We start from the raw sequence: 18,257 nt of genomic DNA on the forward strand, positions 1-18,257 counted from the left end.
CCCCCGTCCTGGGGGGAGTTCGTGAGTCCCACTCACTCACCCCATCTCTGCCCCCATCCACCCAGGCTGCACCCGCTTTGCTTGAAACTTCCAGACCCAGCTCGAGTCTCCACTCCGAGCCCTGGGCCGTATCCACAGGCGTGCAGCCAACACCCAGGTTCTTGATATTCTCACCTGGGAAACACTTCTCCAGGCCCAGTGGTCATAACACCCAGAACCGCTGCTCCTGTGACCCGCCCCCCGCCTTGAGTCCCCATCCCTCCTGGCAGTGGACCCCCCCAGGATTCTAGTCCCGGAGCCCCTCAGCCTGCTCCTGTCCTCCCCAACCAAACACCAGCCTGTGTCCTGTTCCAACACCCACCTCCTGGACACCTCTCCCAGCCCCCTGCATGGGGGCTCCCTCTCTCTAGTCTGTGCAGCTGGGCGCCACTTGAGAAGGCCACTGAGCCCACGACTTGTGCCATTAGATGGGCAGCCACCCAACCCAGCTGGCCCACACCTCTCCAGAGACCCACGGCCCATCCTGAAGATTTGCCTTCCCAGAGGACTCCAGGGGAGGGCCCCTCTCTCCCAGGAGGTCCAAGGGGAGCCCCCAACTCCTGACCCCACATCCACACGACCACAACCATCGCCCCAGCGATGGAAGAGGTCTGTCTGCACACAACCTCCTCTGCTTCCCAGATCAGCTGCATCCCTCACGGTGAGGCCTTGGCTGGCTCTGGGGTTCCTCCACCTGCTGCCCTCTCTGCAGCTCCTGGGCTGAATCGGGCCTCCTCCGTCACGTCCCACGGGGCCTGCGCTTCTCCTGTCCTAGGACCTTCAGACTTGCTCTCAGAGGCTGACGCACCCTGCCGGGCTGTGAGCAGAGCCCATCTCTGTAGGAGCATCGCTGCCCTGGTTCCCCGCACGAGCCGCCTGCACTGATCTTGATACTGAAACAGCAACCTCCAGCGGATGCCTCGTTATCCCCGCTGGTGAACCTCATGGCGCCTTTGAGAAATGGGAGAACCACATCCCCTACTTCGCGGATGAGGGGACGAAGGAAGCTGCCCAGGTCCCAGGTCCCCAAGGTAGACTGGGATTGGCCAGGGCACTGCCATAGCCGTCTGGGGCGCCCTCCTGGTGCCCGCCCCCCTTCCGTCCTCTCCAAGGAGGCTGCCTGATCCTCGTGGGGACTCGTGTTAGGAGCACACTTCACCAAAAGCCCCCTCAGTCCCGTAATGCACAGTGAACAGAAGAGGCCACCTGGATCATGGGGCGAGCTTCCCCTGGAAGAGTCAGCTGGATGCAGCACTCGGGGCCCAGGACCCCCAGGCAGTGATTGAGTGGGGTTCCCAAAGCCTCCAAATCCTGCCCCCCGCACGCCCTCCACCCCGAGCCCTGCCCAAGTGGGGGACAGGAGGCTGGGCCAGAGCTGGGCAGGTATTTTATTGGAAGTTCACAGATACAAGAGCTCTGAGCAGGGTCACGGCTTGGAGGAGGTGGCGTCAGGGAGGAGAGAGTCAGTCCCCAGGTGCTGGCAGCCACCTGATCCTGGGAAGCTCCCACAAAAGCCCTTCTTGCTGGGTGTCAGGTCTGAGGGGCCCCAGGAGCCTGGACGGGGGCACAGGCAGGCAGGGAGGGCAGCCACTGGAAGCCAAGGTGCAGCAGCACAGGAAGAAACCCACGGGCCCCCCCGAAACAGGAGGAGGGCCGGGAGGCAGAGAGGGTGGGCTGGCACGGAACTCACTGTCCCGGTGCCTCGCTGCCGGGTTCCCAGCTGCAGGGGGGCTCCGGCTCCGCCCCCGCCGCAGGGCATCCGGCTTTCCTCAGCCACGAAATGAACCCATCTCAGAGCTTCATCTCCAGGCTGGCGGTGCCTGTCGGGGCCTCAGTAGTCGGTGAGCGGGTACCGCAGGAAGATGAAGACAAGGATGATGCAGGAGGCCGCCAGGGCAGAGCTGGTGATGTTGAACAGCCGAGCGGTCTTGGCGTCCTCCACTGCCCCGTTCAGGTCGTTGAGAAGTTTCTTGTCCCGAACCTGAAGCCAGAAGGAGGAGGTGAGACCGGCAGCCGGCGCCGAGGGGTGGACACAGGCAGGGGCCAGGCAAGAGGGCATGAGGGCAGAGGGCCCCTGAGACTGTAGCCCCAAGCCAGTGTCAGTTGCCGATTCCTGATTCCTGACAACCTTGCGGGGTTGCTGCACAACGATGTCCTTGCTGGGTGGAAACGTGCCCTGGATTATGGGGCATCAGGTCGGAAACTTACTTTCAAACAGTTTACAAAATAAACAATATGTATTTCTAGAGAGAGAGAAGAAAAGGTGAATATGGTAAACTTAACACTGAGATGTCTGGGTGAAGGGTATATAGGAATTCTTTGTATCTTTTTTATTTTTTTGCAACTTTTCTATAAATCTAAAACTATATAAAATAAAATGGATTGTTAATACTGTATTATACACTTGAAAGTTGCTGAGAGAGCGGATCTTCGGTGTTCTTACCACCACCACCAAAAAAAAAGATAATTATGTAAGATGAGGAGTATTAACTAACCCCACTGTGGAAATCATTTCGTGGTACACCTTAAGCATATACAATGTTGTAGGTCGATTATATCTCAATAACGCTGGGAAAATAAACAAATAAAATAAAAGAGGAAGCCGGCCTCAGAGCGTTAACGTGATTGGACGATGGGGCAATCCACGTGTGTCCTAATCTGATTGGTCCCACCTCATTTAAAATTGACTGGGATTCCCTGAGAATACACACTATGCTTGGACGGGAGGCAGCCCTGGGGTCCCTGCAACGGGATATTAAAGTGAAGGGAGCGGTTGGAGCCCAGTAAGTCCTGGGGAGATGGTGGACAGCGGTGGACCCATTTCCAAGATCCTCTGGCTGTGAAGAGGTGTCCCTGGGGAGCATGTCCCCTCATCCAGGCTAGGTCTGAGGAGTCCCCTCTCCTTCCACAGAGTCCAGAGAAGAGCAGGTCTGAGCATGCTGCAACCAGAGAGCAAAGCCTGGGAGGAGGAGAAGAGGAAGCGGAGAGGTGAGAGAGGCGGGGAGAGAAAGTCTCTGCATTAGCAGATTGGCGGGTAAATGGATGTACGGATGGGCGTGTGGACAAAAGGCAGGGGGCTGGGTTGGGCAGATAGAGGACACTGATGTCTGGCTGCCCGGAGGGTGGGTTACGCAGATGGACGGGAGAATAGATGGGTAGTTAACGCGGTGGGGACACAGATGTGGTGGGAGTGTGGCTGGGTGGATGGATGGACGAGGCGAATGGTGGAAGGAACAGAGGGAGAGGAGAGAAGAAAGAAGACAGAGGTGACTGTCTGGCAGTGGATGGAGGGGGTGAGGAAGGGAAAGAGGAGATGGAGTGGAGTGGAGCTGGGGGACAAGTTGGAGGGACTGGGGAAGGGGTGGAAGATTGGGTGACTTAAGGCAGATTGTATAGAATGGAGAGGTAGAGGGAGGAAAAGAAGCTGGCCTTGAGGAACTAAGGAAGGGAAGGAGAAAAGAAGAAAAGTCTATGCCCTTGTGGAACTTTTATTCTAGTGATTTTGGAGAGAGCCCACATCTTCACTGAGTTTTATCTTCCGTTGTGAGAACATGATGTATCACCCACTTATTTAGGTCTTATTTGACGTCGTCATTAAAATAAATTTTGTAATTCTCTCCAGAAGGAAGAGCTATTACATCTTTTGTTAGACTTAGTCTGTTTATTTTGGTTGTCATATTGTAAGTGATGTCTAAGATTACATTGCTAACTGATTTTTGCTGGTGTATAAAAGTTCAACTTCTATAGACTGATTTTGTATCCAGCTAAACTATCGTATTAATTATGATAACAGACCAAGTTTTCTGTAATGAATCATATCTACCGTAAATAACGGTTCTATTTCTTCCTTCAGGTCTTTATTCTTAGACTCTGTAGCACAGTGGTTAAGAGTACAGATGCCTGGATTTGAATCCCAGTTTTGCCAGTCACTGCATAACCTTAGCAAGTATTCTCGTCTGTAACAGGAAGATAACAATAGTACCTACGGCATAGGGCTGTTGAAAGGAATTGGTGGACACAAAGCATTAGCACAGCGTCTGGTCCAAAGCAAGCTCTTATATAATGGAAGCAAAGGCTTCGGAACGATGCTGACTAGCAATGATGTAACAGGCAGCCTACTCTCAGTCTTAATTGTAAAGCTCACGAATGAGAATGATGTTCATTGTATTATTAGAGGTAGATTGCTGTATTTTTAAAAATCCCCATGAGATAAACATATTTTTCCTCTAATTCATTAACTAGTAAATTATATACATTAATTTTTTTTCCTCATGTTGAAACAAGGCTGGTTTATTTAAAAATAAACAATTGGTCATGACTTCCTTGTTGGCTAGTGGAATGAGGAAAGGAAGGATAGGGATGGATGTTGGAAGTGGATGGCTGAGTAACCCATCCATTCAGTTGTAAAGGAGATCAGGGAAGAGGAGAACTGGACAGGTGATTTGATGATGGGAAGGCAGGTGGATGATGAGAAGGAGGGAGATATGAACGTCCCATGCTGGATGCATGGGATGCACAGAGATACGGACATAGGAATGGATGCTGGATGGAAGGGATGGTTGGATGGATACACGGGTGTTTGCCAGAAGCGAAGGACTGGTACACAGATGGATACGTGAAACATGCTCCACAGGTAGGACAGGCAAGTAGATCAATATCTGAGAATGGGTGCTGAATGGATGGAGCAGGCTAGATGGACACATAAAGGTATGCCACGTGGGCAGGACAGGTAGACAGATGGATATACGAAATTACATTGCATGATGGGAACAGGTACCTAGGTGGTTACAGGAAGGTATACTGGATGGGCGGGACAGGCTGGTAGATGAATTTATGAATATACGCTGGATAATCTGGACAGGTGGATACATGGATACATGAGTATACGTTGGATGGGTAGGACAGGTGGCTAGATGGGTTTAGAAATAAATGCTGAATTGTTGGCATAGGCAGATAAGATGGATGTGTGAATGTGTGCTGAAGTGGTGGGAAAGGTGCATATGGGGACATATAAAAGTGTGCCAAATGGATGGAATGGAGGATAGATGGATATATGAATGTGTGTTGGGTGAATGGGATGGGTAGATAATTGGAGAGGAGGGAGGGTTGTTGGGTAGATTATAGTATAGACCAATGCAGGGTAGGTGAATAGGTTCATTAACTCAGTCAAGCAATATTCAGTGCCTGCTCTGTGTAGTTGCTCTTCTAGGTCCCAAGTATACAGCAGGGAAAAAAACAAAGTCCCCTGTCCTCATGGAGCTTACATTTAAGGACACATTTAAGGGAGAGGACATGGAAAGTAAACGCAATAAATAAGTAAAATGTATAGGGTGTTAAATGTGCTAAAAAGAAAGCTGAGGGGGACAGAGACCGGAGAGCATTGTGGGAGGTATGACTCTAGCTGGGTGCTCAGGAAAGAACACATGGAGCACGGACATTTGAGTAAAGCCCGGAAGAGTGTGACAGACTCGGTCATGTGTTTACCTGCAGGGAAAGCACGTCTCAGAGCACGAAGCTCTGAGGTGGGGATGAACCTGTGTTCTGAGGAATAACCAGAGGCCAGTGTGGGGAGAGCAGAACCCAGAGGGGAAGGGGAGTGCGACTTACGGTCAGAGAGGAAATAGGCAAGAAGCAGGTTGCGTGGGACTTTGTAGGCGCTTTTTAGCAGAAAAAACAAGGGCAGAGGCTCCGGCGTGTTTTAACCTGGTAATTCTGGATGCTGTGTAGAGAACAGGTTGAAGGGGCAGAGGCTGGACAAAGCAGAGGAGAGGCCGACAGTCCGGGTGAGTGGTCAGGGTGGGTTGCAGCAGGGCAGTGGTCGTGAAGGTGGTAGGAACTGACCTTTTTCTGGATCTATTTTGAAGATACAGCTGACAGTATTTACTGGGATCAGATGTGGAGTGTGATAAAAAAAGAAAGGAATTTGAGATGATTTCAAGGCTTTTTGATTTGATCTACTGAAATCAGGGAGCTGTAGGAGACTCCAGGAGGAGTAAGTTTCTACATGGTGCAGTAGTTGGGCTTCTGACGTGTTTAGCTAGAAATGTCTTCTAGACGTAGAGCTGGACATTTTGAGCAGGTAGGTTTTCTACGAGTCTAGAGTTCAGGGATGAGGTCTAGGGCAGAGATACAAATTGGAGGAGCATATGAGCATAAAGACGCTACTTGGAGCCATGAGGCTGGGTGAGGGCACCAACGGAGAGAGTGTAGGCAAGAGATGAAGAGGACCAGGGACTGAGCCCCAGAGCATCCCAACGTTGAAAGATCTGGGAAGCAAGAGGTATCCAGGGAAGGAGGCCGAGAAGGGCAGTCTAAAAAGCAGAAGGAAGGCAAAGGGAAGGAAAGGATGGTGGGTGGGGGTGAAATGACGTGAAAGGAGGAGGAGTAAACACGGAGGAGTGGAATGGATAAATGGATGCAGGGCAGGTGGGTGAAGAGGTGGATGGGTGATGCTGGGCGGAAAGAAAAGAAAAGGAGGAAGACAGGTGAGCGAACAGACTGATGGTTGGATAGTTGGGTGAGTCAGTCAAAGAAAGGAAAGGAAGAAAAATGGGAGGATGTGCAGATGGATCAATGGATGGACAGTTCTTCTATGAATGTGTGTCTTCATGGGATGACAGACTGATAGCGTGTGAAGGAAAGGGAGGGAGGATGGGTCGATGGGTGTGTAGATGAATGGATACCAGCTCACCACCGGATTACACGAGTGGATATAATAAATAATTGGAAGAACGGGGTAGAGGAAAGAAAGGGAGGGATAATATATAAATGGATGAATGGGCAACTTAACTTAGAGGTGAATGAAGAGGAAGCAGGAATAAATGAAAGGAAAAGATGGAGAGACGGAAATGTATTGATGGTTGACGGATGACTGGCTGGATGGTGGGTGGGTGGATACATGGTTGTGAGAAGGAGAAAGGAAAGAGAGAAGAGGGGCTGATGAACAGAAGTTTTAATGAATGATTGATTAGCTATATAGATAGAAGGAGTTGGTAGAAGAAGGAGTTGGTAGAAGAATGGAGAATAGTACAAAGGAAGGCTGTATGGTTGGGTGGATGAATGAATAAACCGAGATGGATAGAAAGTGCAGGAAAATGGACAGAGAGAGGAAGAGATGAGAGGATGAATGGACAGAAGGGGGATGACCACAGGAAGAAGAGTGCAGTGATTCAAAAAGGGTCCGAGAAAGGAACTTGATGGAGACCTCAAGGCAGTTACTTTGTATCACTGTGCCTCTGTTTCCTCATCTGTAAAACCAGGATATTAATTGCACCTATTCATAGGGTTTTATCATTAAATAAAATGCTACATCTAATTAAATAATTAGAAGCTCTTAGAAAGGTGCCTAGAATATACTCAATAATTAATTAATTAATAAAGAGCTCAATAATTAATTGTTGTTTTATGGTTATTGTTATTTGCTGGCTTGTTGTTACTATCGCTATTACTATGAATGAGTAAAAGGGGGGAAACAGATGAATCCAGGGAAGAAAAAAAGACTAGATGGGAGAGCTGGGTGGATGGATAGATGAACAGAGTAATGGATGAGGTTGGTGGATAAACCGTGGAAGGAAAGGAAGAAAAAAAAAAAGACAGATGGGGGCTTCCCCGGTGGCGCAGTGGTTGAGAGTCCGCCTGCCGATGCAGGGGACACGGGTTCGTGCCCCGGTCTGGGAAGATCCCACATGCCGCGGAGCGGCTGGGTCCGTGAGCCATGGCCGCTGAGCCTGCGCCGCAACGGGAGAGGCCACAACAGTGAGAGGCCCGCGTACCGCAAAAGAAAGAAAAAAAAAAAAGAGAGAGATGATGAAACGAGTAGAAACATGAATTTAGTAAATAAGTGAAAGAGTGAATAAAGGGATGGCTGACAGTATGGAAGTGAAATTCCGGAAGGAAAGAAGATGAACAGATGAATTTTTGGAGACAAAGTGCATGGGCAGGTAGCTGAAAGGGTGGAACCATGAGTGCATGCATTGGTGGGTAGACAAGGTGAGTGTCTTTTCCTCACAAACCCGCCCCTCCTGCAGCCTCCTTCCTCATCTATAAATGGCACCTCCCTTCTTTCAACTGCTCAGATGAGTATCCTTGGAGTAATCTTTGGATCTTCTCTATTTTCCCTCACCTTATGTCCAATCCATCAGGATACTCTGTTGACTTTTCTTTCAAAATATAGGACCAGTTTTAACTCTTCACTCCCACCCTCTGAACCAAGACTTGACTCAGTGAACCGCTTTCGGTTTGTCTCCCAACTCCCCAACCCCTTGCATCTTTATAGCCGATTCTTCACTAGTAGCAAGAGCAGTCTTTTAAAATGTAAATCACATGGGGACTTCCCTGGAGGTCCAGTGGTTAGGACTCCATGCTTCCACTGCAGCGGGTGTGGGTTCAACCCCTGGTCGGGGGACTAAGATCCCGCATGCCTCATGGCATGGCCAAAAAAAAGAAGAAAAAAAGTAAGTCACATAATATTGACTCTTTGTTTAACATTCCTCAAAGTTTTCACTTAAAGCAAAACAAAATCCTAACTGTGGCAGACAAGATGTACGTGGTCTGGCCCCTCCCCCACCTCTCTGGACCCATCTCCTATGCTCACCCCCATTCTAGCCACATTGGTCCCTGAACCTGACTTTGCCGCAGGGCTTTTGCAATATCTGACCCCTTTTCCTGGAATATGCTTTCTCAGAAAGATGCATTTATGGCTACTGCGTGAATTAATTCAGGTTTACACTCAAATAGCATCTCAACAAAGAGGCCTTCCTTGCCTCTACATAAAAGAGCACCGCACGTCTCCCTCACCATGCTTCATGTGCTCTTCAGAGCTGACATCACCGTCTGACATGCGTGTTACTTTTACTATTGTCTGACACCCCACCAAAATGTAAGCGCCTCATGGGCAGGGGTCGTGTGTTGCTTGTCACTTACTAGGCATTAGAATTGCGTGTGAGACAAATGCGTGAAAAGTGGAAGGATGTTGGGAAGTTTGAATGAACTGAAGACTAGGTCATTGACTAGAGAGTTTAATGAATAGATATGATGGTTACATACAAGGAAGGGAGGGAAGGAGAGGAAGAGGCGACGGGCATGATAATCAAAGTGAGGGAAGACAATGAATATACAGATGGAGGGGAAACTGATGGATGGATGTAGGTGAGGAAAGACAGGAGGGAAGAAAAGAGGAGATTAAACAAATCCACCAAGGTGTGTGGGTAAACAAGATAGAAAGGGATGGATGGATTCAGTGGACAGGTGTGTGGGAGGGGATAGCTGAAGGAATTGGGTTACAGAGTGTGGATAGAGGAATTGATAGGAGGCTAGAAGTATGTGTGGGGTGAGCAAATGGGTAGAAGAAAAGAAAAAAGGGAAAAGGAAAGGTGAGGATGTGTATGTATGGATGAATGGATGGATGCTTGGATGAACTAATTAGTAATGTACATTGATGGGTAAAAGTGATGGAAGAAGGAATGAGTGGATACAAGGAGGAAACAGGGTATATGGGGTACATGGAGTAGGAGATAGTTGGGTAAATGAGAAAAAGAATGAGAAAGTTGAGAAGAGAGGGGAGATGAATTATCTTCATGAATCACTAGATTAATTGATGGATGGGTAATTAGAGTAAGGGAAGAAAGGAGGGAACAGGAAATAGAAGGTGGGAAGATGGTTAGAGAGATGTACAACGGGAAAAGGATGGATGTTTAAATAAAGTTGGTGGATATGTGTATTGATGGACAGATGGCTGGGTAAAATCATACACAGGGCAGGTGAATGGGTAGAAGTAATGGGAGGTAAGGATGGACATGGAGGATGGATGTAGGAAAGAACAATAAAAATAATAAAAGAAACGACTATGGGTATGGCGCTATGCTAACAGCATTACACGGCATTAACTCAGTTAATCCTCTCAGCAACACCCTGAGGTAGGTACAACCCCATTTTTACGAGGAGGAAAATAAGGCACGGATAGATGTAATGCCAACTTAAGGTCCCAGGACTCAAACCTATGCTGTAAACCAGAGCCACCATGAACACTGGGCATATGGCTATGTGGTATACACAGAAGGTGGAAGAGGTGGGTAGGAGGGAGAGAAGATAGAAGAATGGATAAACAGAGTAGGTGGGTAGTTAGATGGATGAACCATTGGAGAGGAAATAATTGGAAGAAGAGGGGAGAAGGGAAGAAGGGAGGAAGAAGATATATATAAAAAGACCAGTGGGGGGGTGGAAAGACGAATGGGTAGGTGGATGTGTTGGGTATGGATGAATGACTTGGTGTATTGATGGACAGTATTCTGGGATGGACTGAGAAAGTAAAGGGGATCAGGAGTGAGGGTGGGAGAAAAGTTAAGTGAATAAATGAATGGAAAGATAGGTGAAAGTATGAATAGATTCATGGTGAGGAAATGGGCATGTTAGCACGTAGGTGGACGGATGAATGAAATCAACGGATATAGTGAGCACAGATAGATGAAAGGATGGGTGGATGGATGGATGGGTGGGTGGGTGGATGGATGGATGGACGGACGGACAAGCGGGTGGATGGATGGACGGACGGACAGGCGGGTGGATGGATGGATGGATGTGAGGATGAATGGGTGGGTGGGTGGGTGGGTGGATAGATGGATGGATAGGAGGATGAGTGGATGGGTGGGTGGATGGGTGGATGGATGGACGGATGGGCGGGTGGATGGATGGATGGATGTGAGGATGAGTGGATGGGTGGGTGGGTGGATGGATGGATGGATAGGAGGATGAGTGGATGGGTGGGTGGATGGATGGATGGACGGGCGGGTGGATGGATGGATGGATGTGAGGATGAGTGGATGGGTGGGTGGGTGGGTGGATGGATGGATGATGGATGTATGGATAGATGTAGGTACATATGTATGAATGGATGGATGGATGATATTCAGAAAGGAGGGAGTGGGCAAGTATGTATATACAGAAACAGACACAGTATCCTTCCCCCTAATCTATTCTGACTGCCCTGTCACCCAGAAGTCTCACCGCCTGTGTCCTCATTGCAGTCTGAGGCTGCTCTCTGCCACCATCCCCGCCCTGGTTCAAGCCGTGTGCCCTCTCGCCTGGACCACCACACCGGACCCTCACTCCTGCCTGCCTCTGGGCTTGTCTCATCCCCTCCCTCCACCCTGGCTGCAGAGTTCACAGCTCTGATCACCTTTCCCTTCCGTGTCCCCCATACCCTTCCCATGGAACTCCAAGTCTTTCACTGCACGGCCTCAGTCTGCCTTTCCCGGACCATCTTCTGCTCCCCACAGAGAATGGGGCCCTGCTGCTCCCGACTGCCCGACCCTCGTGTCTTAGTTTATGAACTCCTGTCCCCTCACCCACCCTTCAAGGCCCGGGGAAAATGCTGCCTCCCCTAGAAGTGTCCGGGGCTGACCCCAACCTCACGCCCAAGCTGGGAGTGAAGTGTTCTTCTCCTGAAATGTTTGGTGCGTATGCATCTTCCCATGCATCCTCTGTCCATCCACCCATTCCTCCAGCATCCTTTGCCCCCCAACTTGGTCAGCCCTGCCTTGGGTCAGGGGTGGGCAGCTGTGGTCAGTGTGGGGGCTCTCTGATGGGGAGGAAGGTTCAGCCAGAGGGAGGCAGCAGAGCCTTTGGGGGTAGGGGCAACCCGGGCCTCACAAAGGCCCCAGGCTGGGGGCAGCCAGGCGCACCCGGGGAGCTCGCTTAGGGAAGGGGTTAAAAGTGGGTCATGCAGGGCCTTGAATGCCAAGATGAGGAGGCTGGACTTCTCCAGACCGAGAAAGGGGAGCCGGGGGCCATGGTGAGCACCTCGTGCAGACTGCACGGACGGAGACCTGGCCTTCTGCGTCTGTGCCATCCCCAGACACCAGGCCGAGCCCACGAGGGTGCCCCTGGGGGCGGGGCGTGTGGGGACAGACGGGGACAGCTAGGGACACAGCGCTTCTTTCTCACCCGAAGGCCAGCCTCCGCCCTGCTTCTGTGCTTATTTGAATGTTGTTTTGTTTTGCTGTGTTTTGTGAACGGATGAGGAAATGGGCTCAGTGAAGCGAGATCACTGCTTTTAAGAGGCCATACGGGGAATTAGGCAAGGCCTCCTGACCCCAAGGCCATCAGGTGCCCTTGGAAGTGCCCAGGACGGCTGCAAACGATGTAGGGTGCAGCAGGCCAGGAGACGTACAGCTGGACGGACAGATGGACGGATTCCCAGGCGTGGGAGGCTGTGCCAGCCAGGTCTGTCCTCCCCTCTGCCCTGGACAGAGGCAGCTCACCTTGCTCACCCCTCCCAGGGAAGCCCCAAGCCTTTCTGCCCTTGCTAACGCCCAGGAAGGATGTGAGGGAGCAGCCGGGCTGCAGGCACAGTGAATCCCCTTCTGTCTCTAGAAGCACCAACTCCCACCCCGCACTGCAGAGCGGATCCTGAACCATTCAGAAATCTGTGACCTACCTACCACCCGCAGCAGATGGACCTGCCCTGTGCCAGCCAGCTGCCCACGGGAGCACACGCAGCCGGACCCAGGTCCACAGGCTACTCGTGGGGCCAGGCAAGAGGGCCCAGGGAGGCAGAGCTGAGGCTGGCCTGGGGGCTTCACCCCCAATTCCCAGGGACCCCTGCACGCACACACAATACACACAATTACACACATGCACACACATCCACAATGCATTCTCACACCCATATGCAGGCATATGCTCGTGCACACACGTGCAACACACATATGCACACTCATGCATTCACACTCCCACACATACAATTATGCACACACCCACACACACTCACACAATTACAAGTGCACTCTTATGCCTACACAGTTCATGCACACACACACAAATGCTCACACCTATATGCAGGCACACGCTCGTGCACACACGTGCCACACGCTCACATATGCACACCCATGCATTCACACTCCCACACAATTACACACATGCATGCTGACACCTATATGCATGCACACACAATACGCACAAACATACACAGGCAGACCCACACCCCTATATGCATGCTCACACACATAATTACACACACGTGCACACTCCCACCGACACACACTCAGTTACAAATGCACTCTCATGCCTACACAGCTCACGCACACACACACACATGCTCACACCTGTATGCACACACACTCGTGCACACGTGCACACTCACACATGTGCCCACACTCACGCACACTCAAGGGACACGGTGTCCATGTGGAGCCCAGGGCTGGGTACACAGGCCTGGATTTGAAGGCGGTGGGTGATCGTGATGCCAATGATGAGTCAGGAGGACAAGAAGACCAGGTGGCCAGAGCGTGTGATGCCAGGGCAGGGGGCTCCGTGCTCAGAGACGCACAGAGGCAGAGCTGTCCCAGCACCTTCCCCCAGGCTAGCCTCTCGGGCCCAGCCCCTCCTCGGCCTCCAGCAACCCCCCCCACCCCGCCCCGTGTTCTGCCCCCGCCCCGCTGGGCAGCTGCAATCAGTGAAATGCGCCTGGGCTTGGACACTCAGATCAGGGCTCGGGAAAAGTGATGATCTGGCGAGACGTGAGCCAGGCCCTTCCGGGGTGGTGGGAAGGGAGCGAGGCCCTGAGTCTACCCCTCCCTTCCTGCTTGTTGGGCTCCAGCAGCCCCAGGCTCTTGGGTCCTTACACACCTGCATGGATCTCCCGACCCCAAGACCCCAAGTGCGAGTCAATCACAGCTCCCCTCCTGTCATCTCAGTCCATTTCTCTCCACTTTGCCCCCACCCCGGGGGGGATGGGGTCCTGTCTGCCTGGGACACTGCTGTGCTCCCAGCCAGCTCCTCTCACAGCAGCAAGGGGCTTCTGGAAGCTGTATACACTGAGGGCGTGGAGTCAGGGTGTATGGGACACCCTCACACCTCCCTCCCCCGGGCTCCTGGCTCCCACAGAGCCTCCCCCGGGATGGACCATCTAGAAACCGTGTGTGAGGGGAGGCAGAGCAGTGGCTGCGGGTCAGCACCCCCGTCTGTCTGTCACGGCCTCCCTCTGAGTGCCTGCCTGGCATCAGGTTCCCTGCAAGGGGCTTGGACAAGAAGGTCTCCAGCAATGACGTCACCCCTCCTCCTGTCAACAGGGGAAGGATTCCAAGGCCTCTTCATCTCCCTGCTGGCTCCATCCCTATGCCTAGGGACAGCTTCACCCAGGCCTAATTCCCACGTCCCCCGCCCAGGGGACAGGACACCGAGTCCCAGGTCCCCACCCCACAGACCAAACTCGCTGTGCACAGACCCTGGCCCTGAGGAACCCGAGCCCCGACAAGACACCCTGGAAGTTTCCCCAGCTCAGGTCAGGATGGGCTGGCTCTCCCTGCCAGCCCCGAGCTGGCTGCCATCCGTGTCTCGCTGGGTCCCCCACCATCCTTCTATCCCTCAGCCGCTCCGCTGCACCCATGTGCTTCTCTGCGAGGGAGGGGGCAGAGTGATGCAGCCAGCACCCGCGTCTCCTGCTCCCCCTGCCCCCCCCCATCCCCGCGCCCGCTCACTTTGAGGGAGTAGGCCAGGGCGATGAAACCCAGGCAGCAGAAATTGAGGTAGACGAAGTTGAAGATGGACCACAGGTAGTAGTCGTTCACCTCCGCGGTGTCGGGATAGACCTCGATGACCGCCGTGGGGTTCGTCATGGTCTTCTTCTCTGCTAGGTGCTTGCAGGCCTGGGGGGCGCTGGTGGCCCGCACGCTGTCTGTCCTGCTGCTCTTAGACTCCATGGGAAACAGGGTGGGTGCCATGGGGGGTGAGGCTGAGGGCTCAGGCCCGGGGGCCACTGGAGCCTGCAGGGCGGGGGGCTTGGACACGCAGGCGAAGCAGCCCTTGGGCGAACCCGCCGGGGGCCTCGGGATCCAGAAGGCCCCGTCCAGGGGAACTCGGGCTTCCTGGGTGCCGTCCGTGGTGCTGGCCGGGGCTCCCAGCGGGGCTGGGCACTGGCTGGAGCCCTGGGCCTGCAGGATGGGGGAGAGGAAGGATGAGCCGGGTCCGGACCACCCTACTGGGCCCACCCTGGCACCCTGCGGTGTCTCTCCTTTGGCCCCATAAACAGCCCCCCAGGACAATCCCAGATGCCGAAGCCCTCACAGCAGCCTTGGCAGGGACGTCGGGGGCTTTTCGTCACTTCGCCATCTGCGCACAAATAGTCACCCACTGACACACAACAGCAGCGCTCCCCCCAGCATCCCGACTGGCACACTCTTGCGGTAAACAGAGCAACCAGCACCCCCAGACAGCCCGGCACACACAGGGCACGCAGACCCACAATGACACAGCCTCAGTCACTCTTTGGCGGAAGGAGGAGAGCTCCCCGGAGCACCTGCGCGCTGGCTCCCGTTGTCACATCGGACACAAACGCCAGCACCACCACCCGGCTCCCCAGACCCCGGCACACGCCGAGCGCTCAGAGACGCCGCCAGGTAAACAACCCCGCACTGTGACACTCACACCGCGACACAGGCCCCGACACGATCCCCCGAGGATGAGCACGGCGGCCGCTGGGGCTCCGAACCCGCGCGCATCGCCCCCTCACACCCCGGCCCCGAGCGGCGCCCGGACCCCAAGAGCGCGCACTCGCCGCGGGTCACTCGCCCCGTGCCGGGAACGGACGCACAATGACACTCTGCGAAACGAACACTCTCCGACGAGGCACCCGCGCCCCGCGCCGCCCCGGGGGTCCGCAGCCGAGGCCCCGCGGCCCCGCAGGCCCCCAGCCTGACCCGGGTCTGCCGCAGCCGCCCGGACGGCGCGCCCTCACCTACTGGCGAATCCTCGGCGGCCTGGCCCGACCCAGCGCCGCGCTCCGCGCGTCCTTCCGCCGTCCCGCGGGTGTCTGGCTGTCCCGCCGCTCCGCGTCCCAGCGGCCCGACCTCAGCGCGGGAAGCGCGCGGGGTGGCGGCGGGGAGGGGCGCGGGGTGGCGGCGCTGCCTCCGCAGCGCCAGGCCGGCCGCCGGCTGCAGCCCAAGCCTGACTCACGTTGGCGGCGGGGGCGGCGGGCGCAGCCACCTCCCCGCCCCCTCCCGCCGGCTGGGTGGGGGCAGCGGGCGCCGGCCGGAAGCGGCGACCCTCGGGGTGGCAGAGCCGACCAGGCACGGGTTCCGCTGCAGCGCCAGACCCCGGTGCCCGCGCCACCCGCGTCTCCTGGACACCGCCCCCTGCGCCCTCCCTCTTGCTGAGCCCCCAGCCCCTCGCTGAGTCTTCGCATCTGTCTCCCCAGGGGAGAGCCCCTTCCTCCTTCTGTGCTCCCCCTCCGCTCCCCCCGCAGCTCCGAGGACCGTGTCAGAGCCCCTTCCCCTTGGGTGCTGCCCCTTCTCCGCCTGTTGAGTTTCCTGCTCCCCCCCGGCTCTGTCCGCACCTCAGTCCTGGCCCTCCACCCACCTCGCAGTGCCAGGCCCGGTAGGTGTCTGAGCCTCCCCAAGCCCCTCCACCCACAGAGCCCAGGTGCCTCCTCCAGCCTGTCCTCACCAAGCGGGTCCTCATGCCTAGCCCGGCCCCTGTCTGCTCTCCTGTCCCCGCACGACCCTAGACCCTATCCAAGCCCCTTCCAGGGCCTCTGTCCTCCTTGAGTCTCTGGCCCCTCCCAGCCCCCAGACCCCAGCTGCAGTCTCTCCCTGAGCAGGGTGCACCTCCCCAGGCCCCCACCGGAGTGACCAGCTCTGCGCAATCCCATCCCTGGCTGAGGCCCCGCCCCCAGGCCGCCCTCACAGCCCTGTCCTTCCTGAGCCCACCCCCGTTGGAGTTCCTGCCCCCATATTTTCCCCAAATCGGACTCACGGGTGCCCAGCTCAGAGCCCCTGAGCTCCACGCTCGATAACGTGGCTGCCCGCCAAAGTCCAGTCTTGAAGACTGTGACGCGTAACCTGTTGGAAACCTTTGCCCCTGGGACCAGGTGTCCTTCTCCAAGCCCCTATAACACCGGTCTCCTTGGAGTCCAGGCCACTCACCTGCCCATGCCTCTCTGCAAGCCCGGCCCGTCTCACCCTGTGGATGCTCTGTCCCCCAAGTCCCTCCCCCACCCCCGGCCTCAGCCTGCCAGCCCCCGTCTACCCCACCTTGCTTTCATTATCTCTTTGACACTTGCCCCCAAGTGGCTTCCCCTTCCTGCAAAAGTCCCAAGGATACCCTCTGCCATGGAGAAACCCCAGCCCCCCTGCTGCGCCCTGAGTCCCCACTTCACTGCGCAGTGGCCCTCTCTGAGCTGGGTCCTCTTCACCCATCTGCCGGCCCCCATGGAGCCCAGAACCTCCAACCCCGCCACCCCCTGAAGCTGCCCTTCTGTGTGGCAGCCTGTTCCCTCCCTCGTCTCCCTCGAACCCCTGTTCTCCCCCCAGGCTGTGCTCTGAGCCCTTCCTCCCGTGAAGCCCGGCTCTGCTCTGACCCTCTCAACCGGCCTCCCTTCCCTCCACGACCCTCTCTCCTCCCAGCCTGGGTCCTTCTCAGGGACACCTTCTCCTCGGAGTGCTCGCCTCCCTGTGCCGGGCCCTCTCTGAACACTTCTCTCCCCAGTCTCTGTGCGCTCTGAGCCTGAGCCCTTCTCTGCACCCTGGTCCCTGGACACGTCCCACTCCTGCTCCAGGCCCCTCCCCTGCCCCGCCCCCACTCCCTGGCTGACCCTGGTACAGCCTCTTTCGGGGCTGGTCAGGAACCCCGCAGCGCAAGAGCTGGCTTTAAGGATGTGGATAAAACCGTCTTCAAGCGGGTGGGGTTCCCAAGCAAAGCTGACCCCGCCCTGACCACACCCGCAGCAGGGCCCAGGCTCAGGGCCCACAGGTCTCTGAGGGCAGATGGGGACTGCGGGGAACCGGGGCTCAGTCTCCCTCATCCAAACCCCACTGCCCCTTTCCCAAGGGCCTGGCCTGCGGGCACCAGACCTCAGTCGGGCTGAGTCTGACCTAAGGGGCCCTCCCAGGCTTGTGAGTGGCCTGTGAACTAGGCCACCTGGTGTCCCCTGGGCCAGGCGCTGCCCAGGGCTGTACAGGCTGCTGTAAGCGGCCCACGGGCTGGTCTGCCCTCGCGTCCAGCTGGCCCTCAGGCAGCAGGAGAGGGCGCCTGGCCCACAGGAGCCTGCTGCAGGCCGCTGGGAAGGGGCTGGACTCAGGTGGGCTCCAGAGAGCTCAGCCCGAGGCTGGGTGTCCTCCAGGCGGGAAGCGCCCACCGGGGCCCACTGGGCTGGTGCCGAGCAGGGCTGAGCCAGCCAGGACGAGAGCCAGTGTTTGGAGCATCCGAACGCCAGGCCCTGTGCTGGG

The 18,257-nt window shown here is 55.3% G+C and overlaps 1 protein-coding gene across 1 annotated transcript; it reads right to left on the bottom strand.

Annotated features, from left to right (window-relative positions):
• Window positions 1-1,269: 1,269 nt before the first annotated feature.
• Window positions 1,270-14,966, bottom strand: IFITM10 (interferon induced transmembrane protein 10). Its single transcript, XM_030764350.2, has 2 exons — window positions 14,514-14,966; window positions 1,270-2,020 (listed from the first exon to the last, which is right to left on the bottom strand). Exons 1-2 carry the CDS (start codon window positions 14,754-14,756, stop codon window positions 1,871-1,873), a joined length of 393 nt encoding a protein of 130 aa, XP_030620210.2. The 5' UTR covers window positions 14,757-14,966; the 3' UTR covers window positions 1,270-1,870.
• Window positions 14,967-18,257: the final 3,291 nt, after the last annotated feature.

Source organism: Delphinapterus leucas, chromosome 7 (assembly GCF_059928025.1).
Source record: "Delphinapterus leucas isolate spDelLeu-1000000601 "Yukka" chromosome 7, BTC_Dleu_Yukka2, whole genome shotgun sequence".
NCBI lineage: Eukaryota > Metazoa > Chordata > Mammalia > Artiodactyla > Monodontidae > Delphinapterus > Delphinapterus leucas.

Bases quoted from the DNA above. Each gene is read 5' to 3' on its own strand.
- IFITM10 (XM_030764350.2), bottom strand. From the start codon at position 14,756: ATGGCACCCACCCTGTTTCCCATGGAGTCTAAGAGCAGCAGGACAGAC. The intron at 2,021-14,513 runs GTGAGCGGGCGC...TTCTGGCTTCAG, and splicing joins CCCTGGCCTACTCCCTCAAA to GTTCGGGACAAGAAACTTCT.